The 14,290-nt window shown below is 52.9% G+C and overlaps 1 protein-coding gene across 1 annotated transcript; it reads left to right on the forward strand.

Annotated features, from left to right (window-relative positions):
- The first annotated feature begins 253 nt into the window (after positions 1–253).
- LOC149916731 (uncharacterized) lies at positions 254–13,772 on the forward strand. Its single transcript, XM_090145753.1, has 5 exons — positions 254–632; positions 2,718–3,895; positions 9,490–11,346; positions 11,605–11,674; positions 13,597–13,772. The coding sequence occupies exons 1-5, from the start codon at positions 254–256 to the stop codon at positions 13,770–13,772; spliced, it is 3,660 nt and encodes a 1,219-aa protein (XP_090001879.1).
- The last annotated feature ends 518 nt before the right edge of the window (positions 13,773–14,290 follow it).

Genomic DNA, 14,290 nt, shown 5'->3' on the forward strand with positions numbered 1-14,290 from the left:
TCAGGACGACGCCGAGCCCCGGGCAGCCGGCTGCCCAGGCGGGCGCGGAGGGCTGCCGCAGTGCGCTGCGGAGCCCGCCGGGGCTCTGTGACGCGGGCCGGCGTCGCGCCCCAAGGCCATTGTGACGCGGGGCCGCCGCGAGGGGCCGGAGTCCCCCGGAGAGAGTGCCGCTCACTCTCGGGAGAGCGGCTCCGCGAGGAGGACGCGGCTCCCCCGGGTGCGTGCGACCGAGCGTCTGCGCGAGGACGCGGCGATGAGCGAGGAGCGGGAGAAGAAGGACGACCGCCAGCCCGACGCGGGGCTGCCACGCGTGCGCGACCGCCGACAGGTGCGGGCCGGGGAGGGAGGCGCTCGGGCTCGGCCGGGCCGCCGGCGGCCGTCGAAGTCGCCGCCGCGGGGGACGCCGGCCGCGCCTTCGCCGCCTCCATCCCGGTTCTCCTTCTCCCCGCAGGTGGTGCCGCCGGGCGGCCGGAGCCCGGGCTCGTCCCTCCGCGGCGTCCGTCTGCCGCCGCTGCCCGGCCCGGAGAGCGCGCGGGCCTCCGGGAGCCGCCGCGCACAGGTAGGGAGCCCGAGGGAGGCGGGGCCGGACGTCTTCCCGCGCCGCGTGGGGACCGCCCTGTGCCGGTGCGGCTGTGGGGAGCGGGGCGGCAGCCGCCCGCGGGCTGAGCGCTGCCCTCGGTGCTGCGTGCGGCGCGAGCGGCGAGGACCGCGCTCACTCGGCCTTTCTCCTCGGCTTCTCTTGCAGGCGGGCGGGCGGCAGTTCCTGGAGTCGGCGACCGGCGGCGGTGCCAGTGGCCAAAGCAGACAGCCTCAGCCACCCTTGCTGCCTCGCTTAAGGCGGGCGGGGCTGCCGGCAGCAGCACCCAGGCGTGCAGCAGCAGCTTCTGGGGTCTGCAAGCTGCCTGCTCTGCCAGCGGCAGCCTCTTCCACACCATCTCCAAGTGGCAGAGCACGTGCCGTGGGCATCAGGGGCAGCAGACTCCCAGTCCTTGCCCCGAGACCTCCGGGAACCTTGCATGTCCAGGACGGGACAGCAGGGGCTGAGAGCCGGGGTGCAGCCCTGGAAGTCTCAGCTGTTCTCGGGCGTCGCAGTGCCAGACCCAGACAGAACTACGTGGTGTCCCTGAGCTGTGCTGCAGCCGCAAGCCCAAGAGCCGGAGTGCAGCTGGCAGTACCAGGGCGCCAAGCACCTACCAGCAGCCTGAGAACACCAGCAGGAACGGCCCAGGGACTGACCACCAAGGCTGGGAAAGTCCACGCAGCTTGGAGAGATGCTCAGGAGGGCAGCACAGACACTCGTGCTGCCACTACACCATCTTCCAGAGCAGCTCAGAAGGGCCCAGAAGGGCAGGCAGGCGGCAAAGAGCAAGACAAGGAGCCCCTGCCTGCATTAGTGCCTGAAGATGCAGGCAACCTAGATTCTCCCAAGGCTGCACACTCTCCAGAGGAGGCCAATAATGCAGTGCTGTTCCCAAGAGTGTGTGAGGGGGGAGAAAGAGACGTAACTGCCACCACCATGCCTGAAGCCTTCAAACAAGCTCTGGGAGCAGCACTGAGACTGCAAGATCCCAGAGGGGTCAACCAGGTGGCCTACAGATGTTCTCCAGTACACCCAGCAATCTGGAGAATTCGGGATGAGGCAAGGAGGGAGCAGATGTTGTCCAGCTGGAACATCTCCTGGCCAAATCTGAGCATGCTCAGGCTGCTAAGACCCCAAGCAGCACATGCCAGTGCCAGTGCTACCAACAGTGCTCAGGGTATGCTGGACACCTGCACCACAACAGTGATGGTGGAGGGCCTCTTTCCTGCACCAGGGGAGCTCCCCTCCTGGGATGCTGGAGTGCGGGATGAACCGCATGATTTAGAAGAGATTGTTGAGACAGGAACTGCAAGACAGTCATCTGGTGACCTGCAGAATGCATGTCTTGCCCTGTCTGATGAGGCAGAGACAGTGTGTTCAGCTTCTCTTCTGGGCGCTGGTCTTGGGCCTGCAGGACAGCTTGAGCCATTGCCTGCATCAGTGCCTGAAAATGCAGAAAACGAGACCACGCACTGTCCAGAGGAGGTCAATGCAGCACCACTCCTGTCAGCATGCAAGGGAGGAGAAGAAGAAATAGCTATGCCTGTGCTGGAATTGTCCAAAGAACCTCTGGGAGAAACACCAAAACTGCAAGATGCCAGAGAGATCTACGGGGAGACCTATGGATATTCTCCAATTTTCCCAGCAATTCATAGAATTCAGAATGAGGCGAGGAAGGAGCAGATGTTGTCCACCTGGAACATCTCCTGGCCAAGCAACGAGAGCATGCTCAGGCTGCTGAGACCCCAAGCAGCACATGACAGTGCCAGTGCTACCGACACTGTTGAGAGTATGCTGGAGACCTGCACCACAACATCGATGGTGGAGGGCCCCATTCCTGCACCAGGAGAGTTCATATCCGGGGATGCTGGCGTGCAGGATGAACAGCATGATTCGGAAGAGGCTGCTGAGACAGAATCTGCAGGACAGTCATCTGGTGACCTGCAGAGTGCATGTCTTGCCCAGTCGGATGAGGCACACACCGTGTGTTCACCATCTCTTCTGGATGCTGATCCAGGGCCTGTAGAACACCTTGAGCCTCTGCCTGCATCAGTGCTGGAAGATGCAGAAAGCTCAGATTCTTCCGAGGCTGCACGCTCTGTAGAGAATGCTGATGCAGCATCTCTCCGCTTGTCAGTGTCCGAGGGAGAAGAAGAAGCTATGCCTGTGCTGGAATTGTCCAAACAAGCTAAGGGGGAACCATCAAGACTGCAAGATCCCAGAGAGCTCTACAGGGAGACTTATGGATATTCTCCAATTTTCCCAGCAATTCGTAGAATTCAGGATGAGGCAAGGAAGGAGCAGATGTTGTCCACCTGGAACATCTCCTGCCCATGCAATGAGAGCATCCTCAGGCTGCTAAGACCCCAAGCAGCACATGACAGTGCCAGTGCTACTGACACTGTTCAGAGTATGCTGGACACCTGCACCACAACATCGATGGTGGAGGGCCCCATTCCTGTGGCAGGGGACCTCCTATCCTGGGATGCGGGAATGTGGGATGTACACCATGATTCGGAAGAGGTTGTTGAGACAGGAACTGCAGGACAGTCATCTGGTGACCTGCAGAATGCATGTCTTGCCCAGTCTGATGAGGCAGAAATATCACGTTCAGCTTCGCTTCTGGATGTAGGTGCTGGGCTTAGAGGACACCTTGAGCCATTGCCTATATCTGTGCCTGAAGATGTGGAAGACTCGGACTGTTTCACAGCAGCGCACTCTCCGGAGGTGGCCAGCGAAGCACCCTTCTTCCTGTCATTGAGTGAGGGAGAAGAAGGAGAAGAACCAGCTATGGCCATGCCTGAGTCCTCCAGTCAATCTCTAGGAGAACCATCAATTCTGCAAGATCTCGGAGAGATGTACTGGAAGGTCTATGGATGTCCTCCAATTCACCCAGCAATCCGGAGAATCCGTGACGAGGCAAGAAGGGAGCAGATGTTGTCTACTGGGAACAAGTCTGAGCCATACAGTGTGGGCATGCCCAGGCTTCTCGTGCTCCAAGCAGCAGATGATGGTGCCAATGCTGCCGACACTGCTTGGGGCATGCTGGACATCTGCGCCACTACATCGAGGGCAGATGGCCACTTTCCTGCCTCTTGTGATTCCCAAAGCTGGGGTATTGGAATTAAGTATGCAGAGGAAGCGATCATTGACGATGCTGCCAGTGATGCCAGCACCGCTCACAGCATGCTGGATGCCAGGGACACTGCAGTGATGGCTGAGAGCATGCCCACGCCCTCCTGTTTTTGCCCTGATACCATGGTGGGTGTGGAAGAAGAATGGGAGGACAACCGTGAGGAAGAAGCTGCTGAGGCAGTCAGTGTGCCACCAAGCATTTCTCATTCCTCAGCTGGTAAGATGAAGACAGCAGCAGCTCGCCGCCGGATGCCAGCTGTCATCAGGAATGTGCTCCGGGCTCTGCGCAGGATTTGCACCTGCAGCTGCATCAGGGGACAGCAAGAGGAGAAGCACGAGGCTGCAAACACCAGGCAGCACCCCAGAGATGCCTAATTCCATCTTGTCAGTGTCAAATTATGATTCCATCCTGTCAACGTAGAATTCTGATTCCATCTTGTCAACATAGAATTCTGATTCCATCATGTCTACATAGAATTCTGATTCCATTTTGTCAATGTCGAATTCTGATTCCATCCTGTCAACGTAGAATTCTGATTCCATCTTGTCAATGCAGAATTCTGATTCCATCCTGTCAACATAGAATTCTGATTAAATGCCATCTTTATTCTATCCTGCCTGAGTGCTGTCTGATCTGTCACTCATGCATGGTTGGTCTCTGAGTGCGACTACTGGGCTCAGAGCACGGGGCAATGGATCCATGTGTCGGTGGTGGCAGCAAGTGCAGAAAGTGAAAAGAGACAACTGTACATTTGGCAATAACCATACCTTTAACAATAGCCAATAATATTAAATCAGTAAGTAAAACAAATAGAGCTATTTGTGTCAGCTGCTTTCCCCACCCAGGAACTCCCAGTGTAAGCCAAGATCCAGATGGGAATTCTTCAGTAGAGGTTGTGGTGTTTATGAACACCCATACAATATTACACTTCAGTGAATTCATCAAAAGCGTATCTAGTCCAATTTGACAATATGTGGACTTGCCATGTAATGTTTTCTAAGATGATTTAGTATCACGAGAACTCTCCACTTGAACATTTCCAAAGCAATTCAAATGCTGAGAGATATAAATCTTAGTTTGGCAAGTTCAAGTATTGCTACAGTCTACAGAATTTTTCACAGGATAGTGTGTGCAGGATAGTCCACAGTATAAACCATCAAGAGGAGTAATCCCAAAAACATACACGTCTCTTATCAAAACTTAGACACTTTCCAACAACCATGTTTTGGATGGAACTCCTGGACTGGTGTGACACTGAAAAGCATCAGTGCAAAAGGCTTTACGATAGATTTCTTTTGTGCCCACATCTAACAGATATTAGATGGGTCTCTTGATTCATTTCCCAGTTTGTTAGGAATTTGGAAACACTGTGGAGGAGTCACATGCAAATCATAATCAGTTTGAAAAAAAGGGGTGAAAGAAGGGGTCAAAAGAAATGGTATCACTGTGCAGGGAGTACCAGTAAGCCAGGATGACCTGTAAGAACTCTGAACCCAGTTGTGAAATTTAACAGATCCAAGGACTGATATCAATCACCACCCACACTCACAACAATGCAAAACACAATATGATTGCAACCAAAAAAATGTAATTAAGAGGTATACTCAGTATTCTAGCATGATCAAATCTTCAGTATTTCTGTCACAAAACACAAACGGTTAAAATCAGCCTTAAAATTAGCCTTTCTGTCAAGTGCCCACGGGGATCTTCTGTAAAATAAAACAAGAACCAACTTGCCCTTTTTGGGCTTTGTAAATATGGTTAAAAAATGAGGGAACAATTGAGGAAGTGTTGATTTCATATTACTTTTTTCGGGGTGTCTTTAGCCTTCCAAGGATATTTGGTAAGGGATTCTGTAAAGGTTAGGGAACTGGCCTCATGTTAGCTGAGTCAATCGCACAGGCTGGCCAGGGAGATAAGAGTGTTTCCCTGGCTTATCAGCCTCTGGATCATGACTCACAGGGGTAATTGGCAAGAGTGGTGAGGCCTTTAGACACAAGGTGTTAAATGGAGGATCTGGTTTCCCTTTGTGGTAAGCTTTCTAATGCATCCACCCTTCACTGCCCCCACCCCGGTCACTTGGGAGGGGCGAAGACATCAGTTTTTTATTGGATAGCTGCTCAGGTTTTGCTTTCCAGGTCTTGAGCTTTTGTTCTGGCCACCACTTAACTAATTTCTCTAACCTGACAGTGGGTAATCCATTCATCAGATCTCACAGGACACCCTTTTGCCAGCCCAGTGTCCAGAGACAATTACCTTTATGATCAATATTCCGCCTATCTGTTTTTACTGACAATGAAACCCTTCCAGTCCCACTGAGCTTTGGGCTAGGTGGCCTGGGGGCAAGGCTGACCGCTGCAAGTCTTACTTCCCTTGGCTCAAATTTACTGGCGGAAGAAATCACTGACCCATATTTTCTTCCATAGTTGATTAACTCTTGGACAGCCTTCTTCCACGCCCATACGTCCCCTGACTGCAGATGGTTAGATGTTACAGTTCCTTCTAACGCTGCCCGGGTTCTCTCTCCCTGACACATAGCTTGTATCCTTGCAGTTGTATGCCTATGGGTTTCAATGACTCTGGAAGCCCCCTAATTAAAGCAGTCATTCTCTCAGGATCAACAGGCATCATCATAGGTGATTCGTGGTGTGGCTGCAGCTTTCTATCATACATCATTTGGAGACAAGCAGCCTTTTGAACGCTCTCTACTAACTGGTCGACTGTTCCAGTAATAGCAAGAGGGTATCCCTTTTCTAAAGGATTGAGACCACCTGCCCAATAGGCAGCCCTCTGTGTTAAGGACCAGGGAGCACCATTGTTGCCAGTAGTTAAAAATACTCCTGGTCCCCAGTAACCTCCCGCTTCCTTTTCCATTAGCTGTATCTGGTCTCCACCAGTGAGACTAACCCTCCATACATACTCATTTTCTGACTCCTTTGGAGAGCGGCTGAAATCTTTTTTCAATTTTGCTAGTTCAGTGGCTGAGAAGGGAATTCCTTTAACATTCATTTGAGGATCTAGATCCTCCCTGTTATTGAATGCATATTCGGTTTTTATCAAAGGGTGCATCTGGGCTGGAGAGGCCTCTAATTTGTCTAGCCTTGCCTTCATTTCTTTCAATCCTTCTAGAGGGTAGATTTTTTCTTGAGGCAAACTATGGGCGACAGTATCGCTATTTTCTTTATACCTTAACTGCTCCTTCAGAACCCCTAGTAAGGGAGCTGCGTCATGCTTTTCATTTTCTAATGAAACAGGCCACAAGGGTAATCCATACCGTATGACATGGTGAAAAAAACCTCAAAACTGACGGGTTTGACTGAGATGGGCAGCCACTGCTTTGGGAGAGACTGGCAGATGATAATTGCTTGTGAATCATTTGTTTTGTAAGTATATATACGTATGCATGTATTATTAGCACTACTGTAATTTCTCTCTTATTTTTCTGCCTTAGTAAACAGTTTTTATCTCAACCAAATCATTTTTTTTCTGATTCTCTCCCCCATCCCATCTTTTCAAATAAGTGAATTTCCAGATTTGGACTTAAAATTTGCTGTCATACAAGCACTAACATTTTTGTTGTATTATGTAGATGTATGAGCAAACAATTCTCAAAAAATTACTGCCATGTCTACTTTGCTGCCAAATTTATATCTTCATATAAATATTTACATTTTATAGACATTTCCATTATTCCACATATTATGCTATTATATATTTACATTTATATACAATTACTATTTACATTTTATAGAAGACAAAAATCCAGTGACACTATTTCCCACTTCCTATATAGTCCAGTGACAATATATTTCCTATTAATAGAAAAAATGCCAATATAGGCATCTGAAACTATTGCAGGTTTCAAATGAAATAAGTTTTTAAGTAATATATCTGAACAAATTTCCAGGAGAAAAAAAAAACCAGCCTTTTTTTCCAAAACACAAGAGAGTGTGCTGGCAGGATTTTAACTACCAGCCATGGTGGTCTCAATTTATACACTGAATAAGATTTTCACTCTAGTGCCATGGCTATTCAGGAGACGTGTGTATGCTTAACGGGGCTGGCTGGCTGCACTCCACCATGCTGCTCTTTCACTCTCCCTTCTTAAAGGAACAGGGATGAAAATACAATGAAGGAGAGCTTCAGTTGAGATAAGGACAGGGAGATCTCTCACCAAGGACCATCGTGTGCAAAACAGACTCAAGTTAGGGGACGAATGTAAGTTTCTGTCTGTTAATAGCAGACTAGAGCACTGAGGAACTAGAAGCAAACTAAAAACATTTTCCCATTCACTCATTCTCTTCCAAGTCGTCCCCTTAAGTGGAGCAGGGAACTGGGGCTATGGTCGGTCCCTAAAGCTCTGATGTTGCACCACACAGGGTCCCTCTCACGGCAGCCATCTTTTCTAAACCAATCCCTCACGGGCTTCTGACAGACTGCAGCTCTTCAAGCGCTACTCTAAAGTGGCTCCGTACCCCGGAGTCCATCCTGTAGAAACTGCCCCACGGGCAGCACTTCCCCAGAGCTTCAACACCACACTCTCCTCTTCAAGAGCAGCAGCTGGCCCAGCCCTCCTGCCCCACCGCGGCCCTTCTCCATGGCCGCAGCTCCGGCCCGGGGCTGCTCCTGTGGGCACAACATGGCTGCGGCCTCCTGCAGGCCGCGCCTACCATGGGCTGCTTCATGGCTGCAATGGAGATCTGCTCCGTGTGGTGCCCACGGTCTGTAGGGGCCGGCCTGTCATATGTCTCCTGCTTTCCTCTTCCCTTGAAACAGAGGGTGAGGTATCTAAATGGACTGTTCATACCCTTGTTTGTCTTCCTCAGCGATTGCCACTTCCTACAGCTTCTTCACGTGGTCCCTCTGCACTCTGACCACAGCACAACTCCCTGAGATGAGGCCACCCCAAATACCCTTCAAACAACATCTGGTCAACCACATCCTCTCTTGGGATGTGCTTCTGGGTTAAAATCTACTATGTGCTAAAGGCATACTGTTTCTCCAGCCCACGGTGGTCACAACACGTAGCACATCTTCATGCTGTGTAGCTTTCAGCAGAGTTGCTGTGTCCCTGTGGCCACGCTGCAAGCACTGCTGAAGGCTGCACACTGTCTTTCCTTGCTGCCCTCATTTGCCTGGTTGTCTGTCTCTTCACCAGCTGATTGCTGAATGAGGGTTTGAGACCCACTAGTACCATCTGTGGATAAAAGGTGTAGTCTCTTCCAGCCAGCCAGGAGCAAGCTATCACCCAGAGCAGCCACGAGGATTCTCCAAAGAAGCCTGGGAACAGCTACAACAATTGCTGTGGCTCTGTGTGTTGCTCCCAGTCTTAATAATCAGGCTTAATGATCTTCTTAAAATACAGTGTTTGCAGTGCCTCTGATATGAATCAATGTTTAAGAAGGGCAAAAAGGGCTGCTTACTGCAAAACAAATACTCGCACAGAAAGATTAGGCATTTGTTTAGCAAGCTTAATTAAAAAGCTCTACTTGGTGCCTCTTTGAGGATCTAAACTCCTTGATAAAGAAATAACCCGTTTTTCCAGTTATAGCTTCCTTTTCTTTGTAAGTGGTGAGTAGTTTCAAAGATCAAAAGGCCAAGTCTCATACGCCATCTTAATTTGAAAGATATTTTAACATTCTGATAAGCACAGTTTTGGAATGCTTCATTTTGTTTGCCTCACTAGTCAATGTGCAAACTTAGGGTAATTAAACAAAGTGATATTTCACAGTCAGTCTTTGCATTTAGACAGTGAATGTGTAAGTTTAAATAGGAAAATCTACATACTCTCGGGAGAGCGGCTCGGCGAGGAGGACGTGGCATTAGAGGCAGCAGACTCCCAGTACTTGCCCCGAGACCTCAGCACACACCGCAGATGTTGTCCAGTTGCAACACACGGTGGGCAAACTCTGTGAGCGTGCCCAGGCCCAGTGCTGCCAACACTGCTCAGGGAAACCTGGGCGTACGCTCCGCGACATCGAGGGCTGAGGCTCAGATTCCTGCCTCTGGTGGTTCCCGAACCAGGGATGCTGGAGTGCAGGTTGAGCTGCAAGAATTAGAAGAGACTGCTGAGAGGGAATCCGCAGGATGTTCACCTGGCAAACTGTGGAGCGCATCTCTTGCCTCACCTGATGAGGCAGGCAGCATGCCTTCGGCTTCTCTTCTGGCTGCGGACCCTGGGCCTGGAGGACACCTTGAGGCTTTGGCTGTAACAGGTCCTGAAGATGGGGAACACTCAACTTCTTCCAAGGCTGAATACTTTCCAGAGGAGGCCAATGCAGCACCTTTTTTCTGGCGAGCATGCGAGGGAGAAGAAGAAGAAACGGCTACCACCATGCCTGAATTCTCCAACCAGTCTCTGGGAGAAGAACAGAGGTTGCAAGATCCCAGAGAGGTCTACGGGGAGGCATATGGATATCCTCCAGTTCACCCAGCAATCCAGAGAATCCGGGATGAGGCGAAGAAGGACCAGATGCTGCCACACTGGAACATCTCCTGGCCAAATAGCATGAGCGTGCCCCCGCTGCTAAGGCCCCAAGCAACAGAAGACAGTGCCAGTGCAGCTGACAGTGCTCAGGGCACGCTGAGCATCTGCAGTGTGACATCGAGGGCTGAGGGCCAGTTTTCTGCTTCTGATGATTCCTCAGCCAGAGGTGTTATAGTCCAGGACTCGCAGCTAGAGTTGGAAGAGGCTGCAGAGATAGAAACGGCAGGACAGTCATCTGGCACCCTGCAAGTTGCATCTCTTGCCCCATCTGATGAGGTACACGCTGTGTGTTCACCATCTCTTCTGGATGCTGAGCCAGGGCCTGCAGGGCACCTTGAGCCTTTACCTGTATCAGTGCTGGAAGATGCAGAAAGCTCAGATTCTTCCGAGGCTGCAAGCTCTGCAGAGGAGACTGATGCAGTATCGCTCCCCTTGCCAATGTCCAAGGGAGGAGAAAGAGAAGAATCAGCTATGGCCATGCCTGAATCCTCCGGACAAGGTCTGGGAGAAGCACGGAGACTGCCAGATCCCAGCGAGATCAACAGGGAGCCCTCTGGGTACTCTCCTATGATCCCAGCAATGCGGAGAATTCGTGAGGAGGACAGAAACGAGCAGATGTTGTCACACTGGAATATTTCCTGGCCAAGGAATGTGAGAAGCCCCAGGCAGCGAAGGCTCCAGGCAAGAGGTGACGCATTCAATAATGTTGGCGCTCGTCAGGGCATGCCAGGTATCTGGCCCACGACATCCCGGGCTGGTAACTGGTTTCTTGACTCTGGTGACTCCAGAAAGTGGACTGTTAGACTGCCAGTTATACTGGAAGAGTCCAGTGATGACAGCGACAGTGCTGCCAGCACTGCTGAGGGCACGCTGGATGCCAGAGACAATGCAGTGAGAGATGAGGGCATGCACCCGCCCTCCTGTCCTTGCCCTTCAACACTGGAGAATGTGGAGGAAGACTGGGGATGTGACTCTGAGGAAGATGCTGCATCAGAGGCAGTCAGCATCACATCCAGCACATCCGATGAGCCATCTGGTGAGGTGGAGGCCATTTCTTCAGCTTCATCTGTAGCTGCAGATCCCATGACTGAGGAGCATGTGTCAGCATGTGAGGGAGCAGAAGATGTGGGCCCTCAGCATGAGGTGAGCAAGGTCAGCACCAGGCATGAATTGGAGGCAGAGGCAGGAGTGGTGCCTGGAGTGTGCGCTGTGGGGAGATGCCTGGAGATGCTGTCTCCTTTCCAACCAGCTCCATGCATTAGGGTGGACAGCCCCTCTGTTATTCCTGCCTTGCCTTCAATCAAAGGGGCCTGGAAAGGGGATCCCTCCCCTGGACCCCTGGCACCCACACCATCACCAGCCAGTGGCATACAGGTGTGTGGTTTTGTTCTCTTCACACAGGTTTCTGCAGAGGCTGAAGAACGTGCACAGAGCTCCGTGTGCTTCAGAGATGCACCGGAGGATGGCCCAGGTACATCCCCAGACAGAAAACAATCCCAGGGAGGGACCTGTCAAGCTCAGATGGCCCACCAAGTGGCATGGAGGCTGACAGCGTTCCATGCGCTGCCATATCCAGGCCAGTCCTCCCAGGGAAATTCCATGGTGGTGGGTGGCACGGCCAGACACCTACCTAGAGGAGACCAGGAGTGTCCCAGCTGGATCAGGGCTCCTCAGGTGTCTCACTGCAAAGGCTTGGGTATTCCCTACATTGACATCATCATTCCCCCTTATGAGGATATCATCAGTATACAGATAAATCCGGACACCGTGGTCCAACGTGAGCTTCTCCAGCTTCTGTGCCTATGCTCCAAGCGCCAGAGTGGGCGAGTGTCTGTACCCCTGGGGTAATCAGGTGACTGTGCATTGCACTCCCTCCAAGTAAATGCAAAATTGATTGTCCTCCACCTTCTTCAAGGGGACCATAAAACAGCTGTCTTAGGCATCAATGGCAGCCAGAAAGGGATGAGCCTGTTCCTGTAGGGCAGTAATCAATTCTGAAACATTTGGGGCAGCTTTTGCTGAAGGGGCAGTCTTGGCCTCCAGATGCCTGTAGTCCACTGTAAGGAACGTGTCTGAGCCATACAGTGTGGGCACGCCCAGGCTTCTCGTGCTCCAAGCAGCAGATGACGGGGCCAGTGCTGCCGACACTGCTTGGGGCATGCTGGACCTCTGCAACATGACATCGAGGGTGGATGGCCACTTCCCTGCATCTTGTGCTTCCCAAAGCCAGGATATTAGAATTAAGTACACACAGTAAGAGACCATTGACAGTGCTGCCAGCGATGCCAGCACTGATCACGGCATGCTGGATATGGATACCAGGAACACTGCAGTGATGGCTGAGAGCACGCCCACACTCTCCTGTTTTTGCCCTGATACTGTGGAGGGTGTGGAAGAAGAATGGGAAGACAGCCATGAGGAAGAAGCTGCTGAGGCAGCCAGTGTGCCACCAAGCATTTCTGGTTCTTCATATGGTGAGATGAAGACCATGCCTTCAGCTTCCCCTGTGGCTGCAGGACCCAGACCTGAGGGACATTCATCTGCATGCAAAGGAGCAGAAAGTACAGTCAATTTCAAGCACAAGGTGAGGGAAGTCCATGTGGTCAGGACCAAGTGTGAAATGAAGGCAAAGACAGGAGCTGTACTGGAGTGTGCACTGTGGGGAGATGCCTGGTACTGTCTTCTTTCCATCCAGCTCCATGCAGAAAGATGGACATCCGGGGTTACCCCGGCTTACCTTCATGTGAGGGGCATGATTGACAAACCAGGAGAAGATAACCTGGAACTTGGAGTATTGCTGGCAAGGAACCTACAGGGCTGGTTTTGCTCTCCCCTCACAGGTTTCCGCAGAGGCCAGAGGAGGTGCACAGAACTCCAGTCGTATCAGAGAGACATCAGAAGATGTCCCAGATATGTCCCCAAATGGAGAGCCTGCTGAGCCTGATCAGCCCTGTGAGCAGCTCGGAGGCTGGCAGCACTCCATGCGCACCATTCTGCTGTGCCCAGGACAGCTTTCCCTCCCAGGGAAAAGCTGTGCTAGGGGAGCACGCAGGTCCTTGCCTGGTGCCCACCCTGCCCCTTGCCTATTGCTATCTGTCTCCCATAGCAACCGCTGCCAGACCACATGCTGCCAAGGTTTCTGCAGAGGACAGAGGACCTGCACAGAGCCCCAGGTGCTTCAGAGAGGCACCGGAGGATGGCCTAGGGACGTCCCCAGACAGAAAGCCATCCCAGGGAGGGCCTGCCCAGCTCAAATGTCCCACCAACTGGCACGGAGGCCAGCAGCGGTGTGCGCCCTGCCATATGCAGGCTCATTTTCCCAGGGAAAACCCATGTACAGAGCAGGCAGGGCCTCGCCTCTGCCCCTTGCCTACAGCTCTCTGTCCCCCTCAGGTTCCGCAGCCGCACCACACGCAGCGGCTCGCCGCCGGATGCCAGCTGTCATCAGGAATGTGCTCCCAGTTCTGCGCAGGGTTTGCACCTGCAGCTGCATCAGGGGACAGCGAGAGGAGAGGCACGAAGCTGCAAACACCAGGCAGCTCCTGGAGATGACAAACCCAGTCCTGTAGATGTAGAATTCTGATTCAGTGTTGTCTTTATTCTCTCCTGGCTGAGTGCTGGGCTCAGAGCACGGGGCAATGGATCCGTGTGTCGCTGGTGCCAGCAAGTGCAGAGAGCGAGGGCGTGCAAGCCATCCCAGGGAGGGCCTGCCCAGCGCAGACGGCCACGAAGCAGCACGGAGGCCGGCAGCACTGCGTGCCCCGCCGTATCCAGGCCCACCGTCCCAGGGAGAGCCTGCAGCGGCCCCTGCCTGCAGCGCTCCGTGCCCCACACGCTGCCGCGACGTGCCGCCAGTGGCCCGCCGTCGTCAGGACGACGCCGAGCCCCGGGCAGCCGGCTGCCCAGGCGGGCGCGGAGGGCTGCCGCAGTGCGCTGCGGAGCCCGCCGGGGCTCTGTGACGCGGGCCGGCGTCGCGCCCCAAGGCCATTGTGACGCGGGGCCGCCGCGAGGGGCCGGAGTCCCCCGGAGAGAGTGCCGCTCACTCTCGGGAGAGCGGCTCCGCGAGGAGGACGCGGCTCCCCCGGGT

This window comes from Phasianus colchicus, chromosome 9 (assembly GCF_987193195.1).
Source record: "Phasianus colchicus chromosome 9, bPhaCol1.hap1.1, whole genome shotgun sequence".
Lineage (NCBI taxonomy): Eukaryota > Metazoa > Chordata > Aves > Galliformes > Phasianidae > Phasianus > Phasianus colchicus.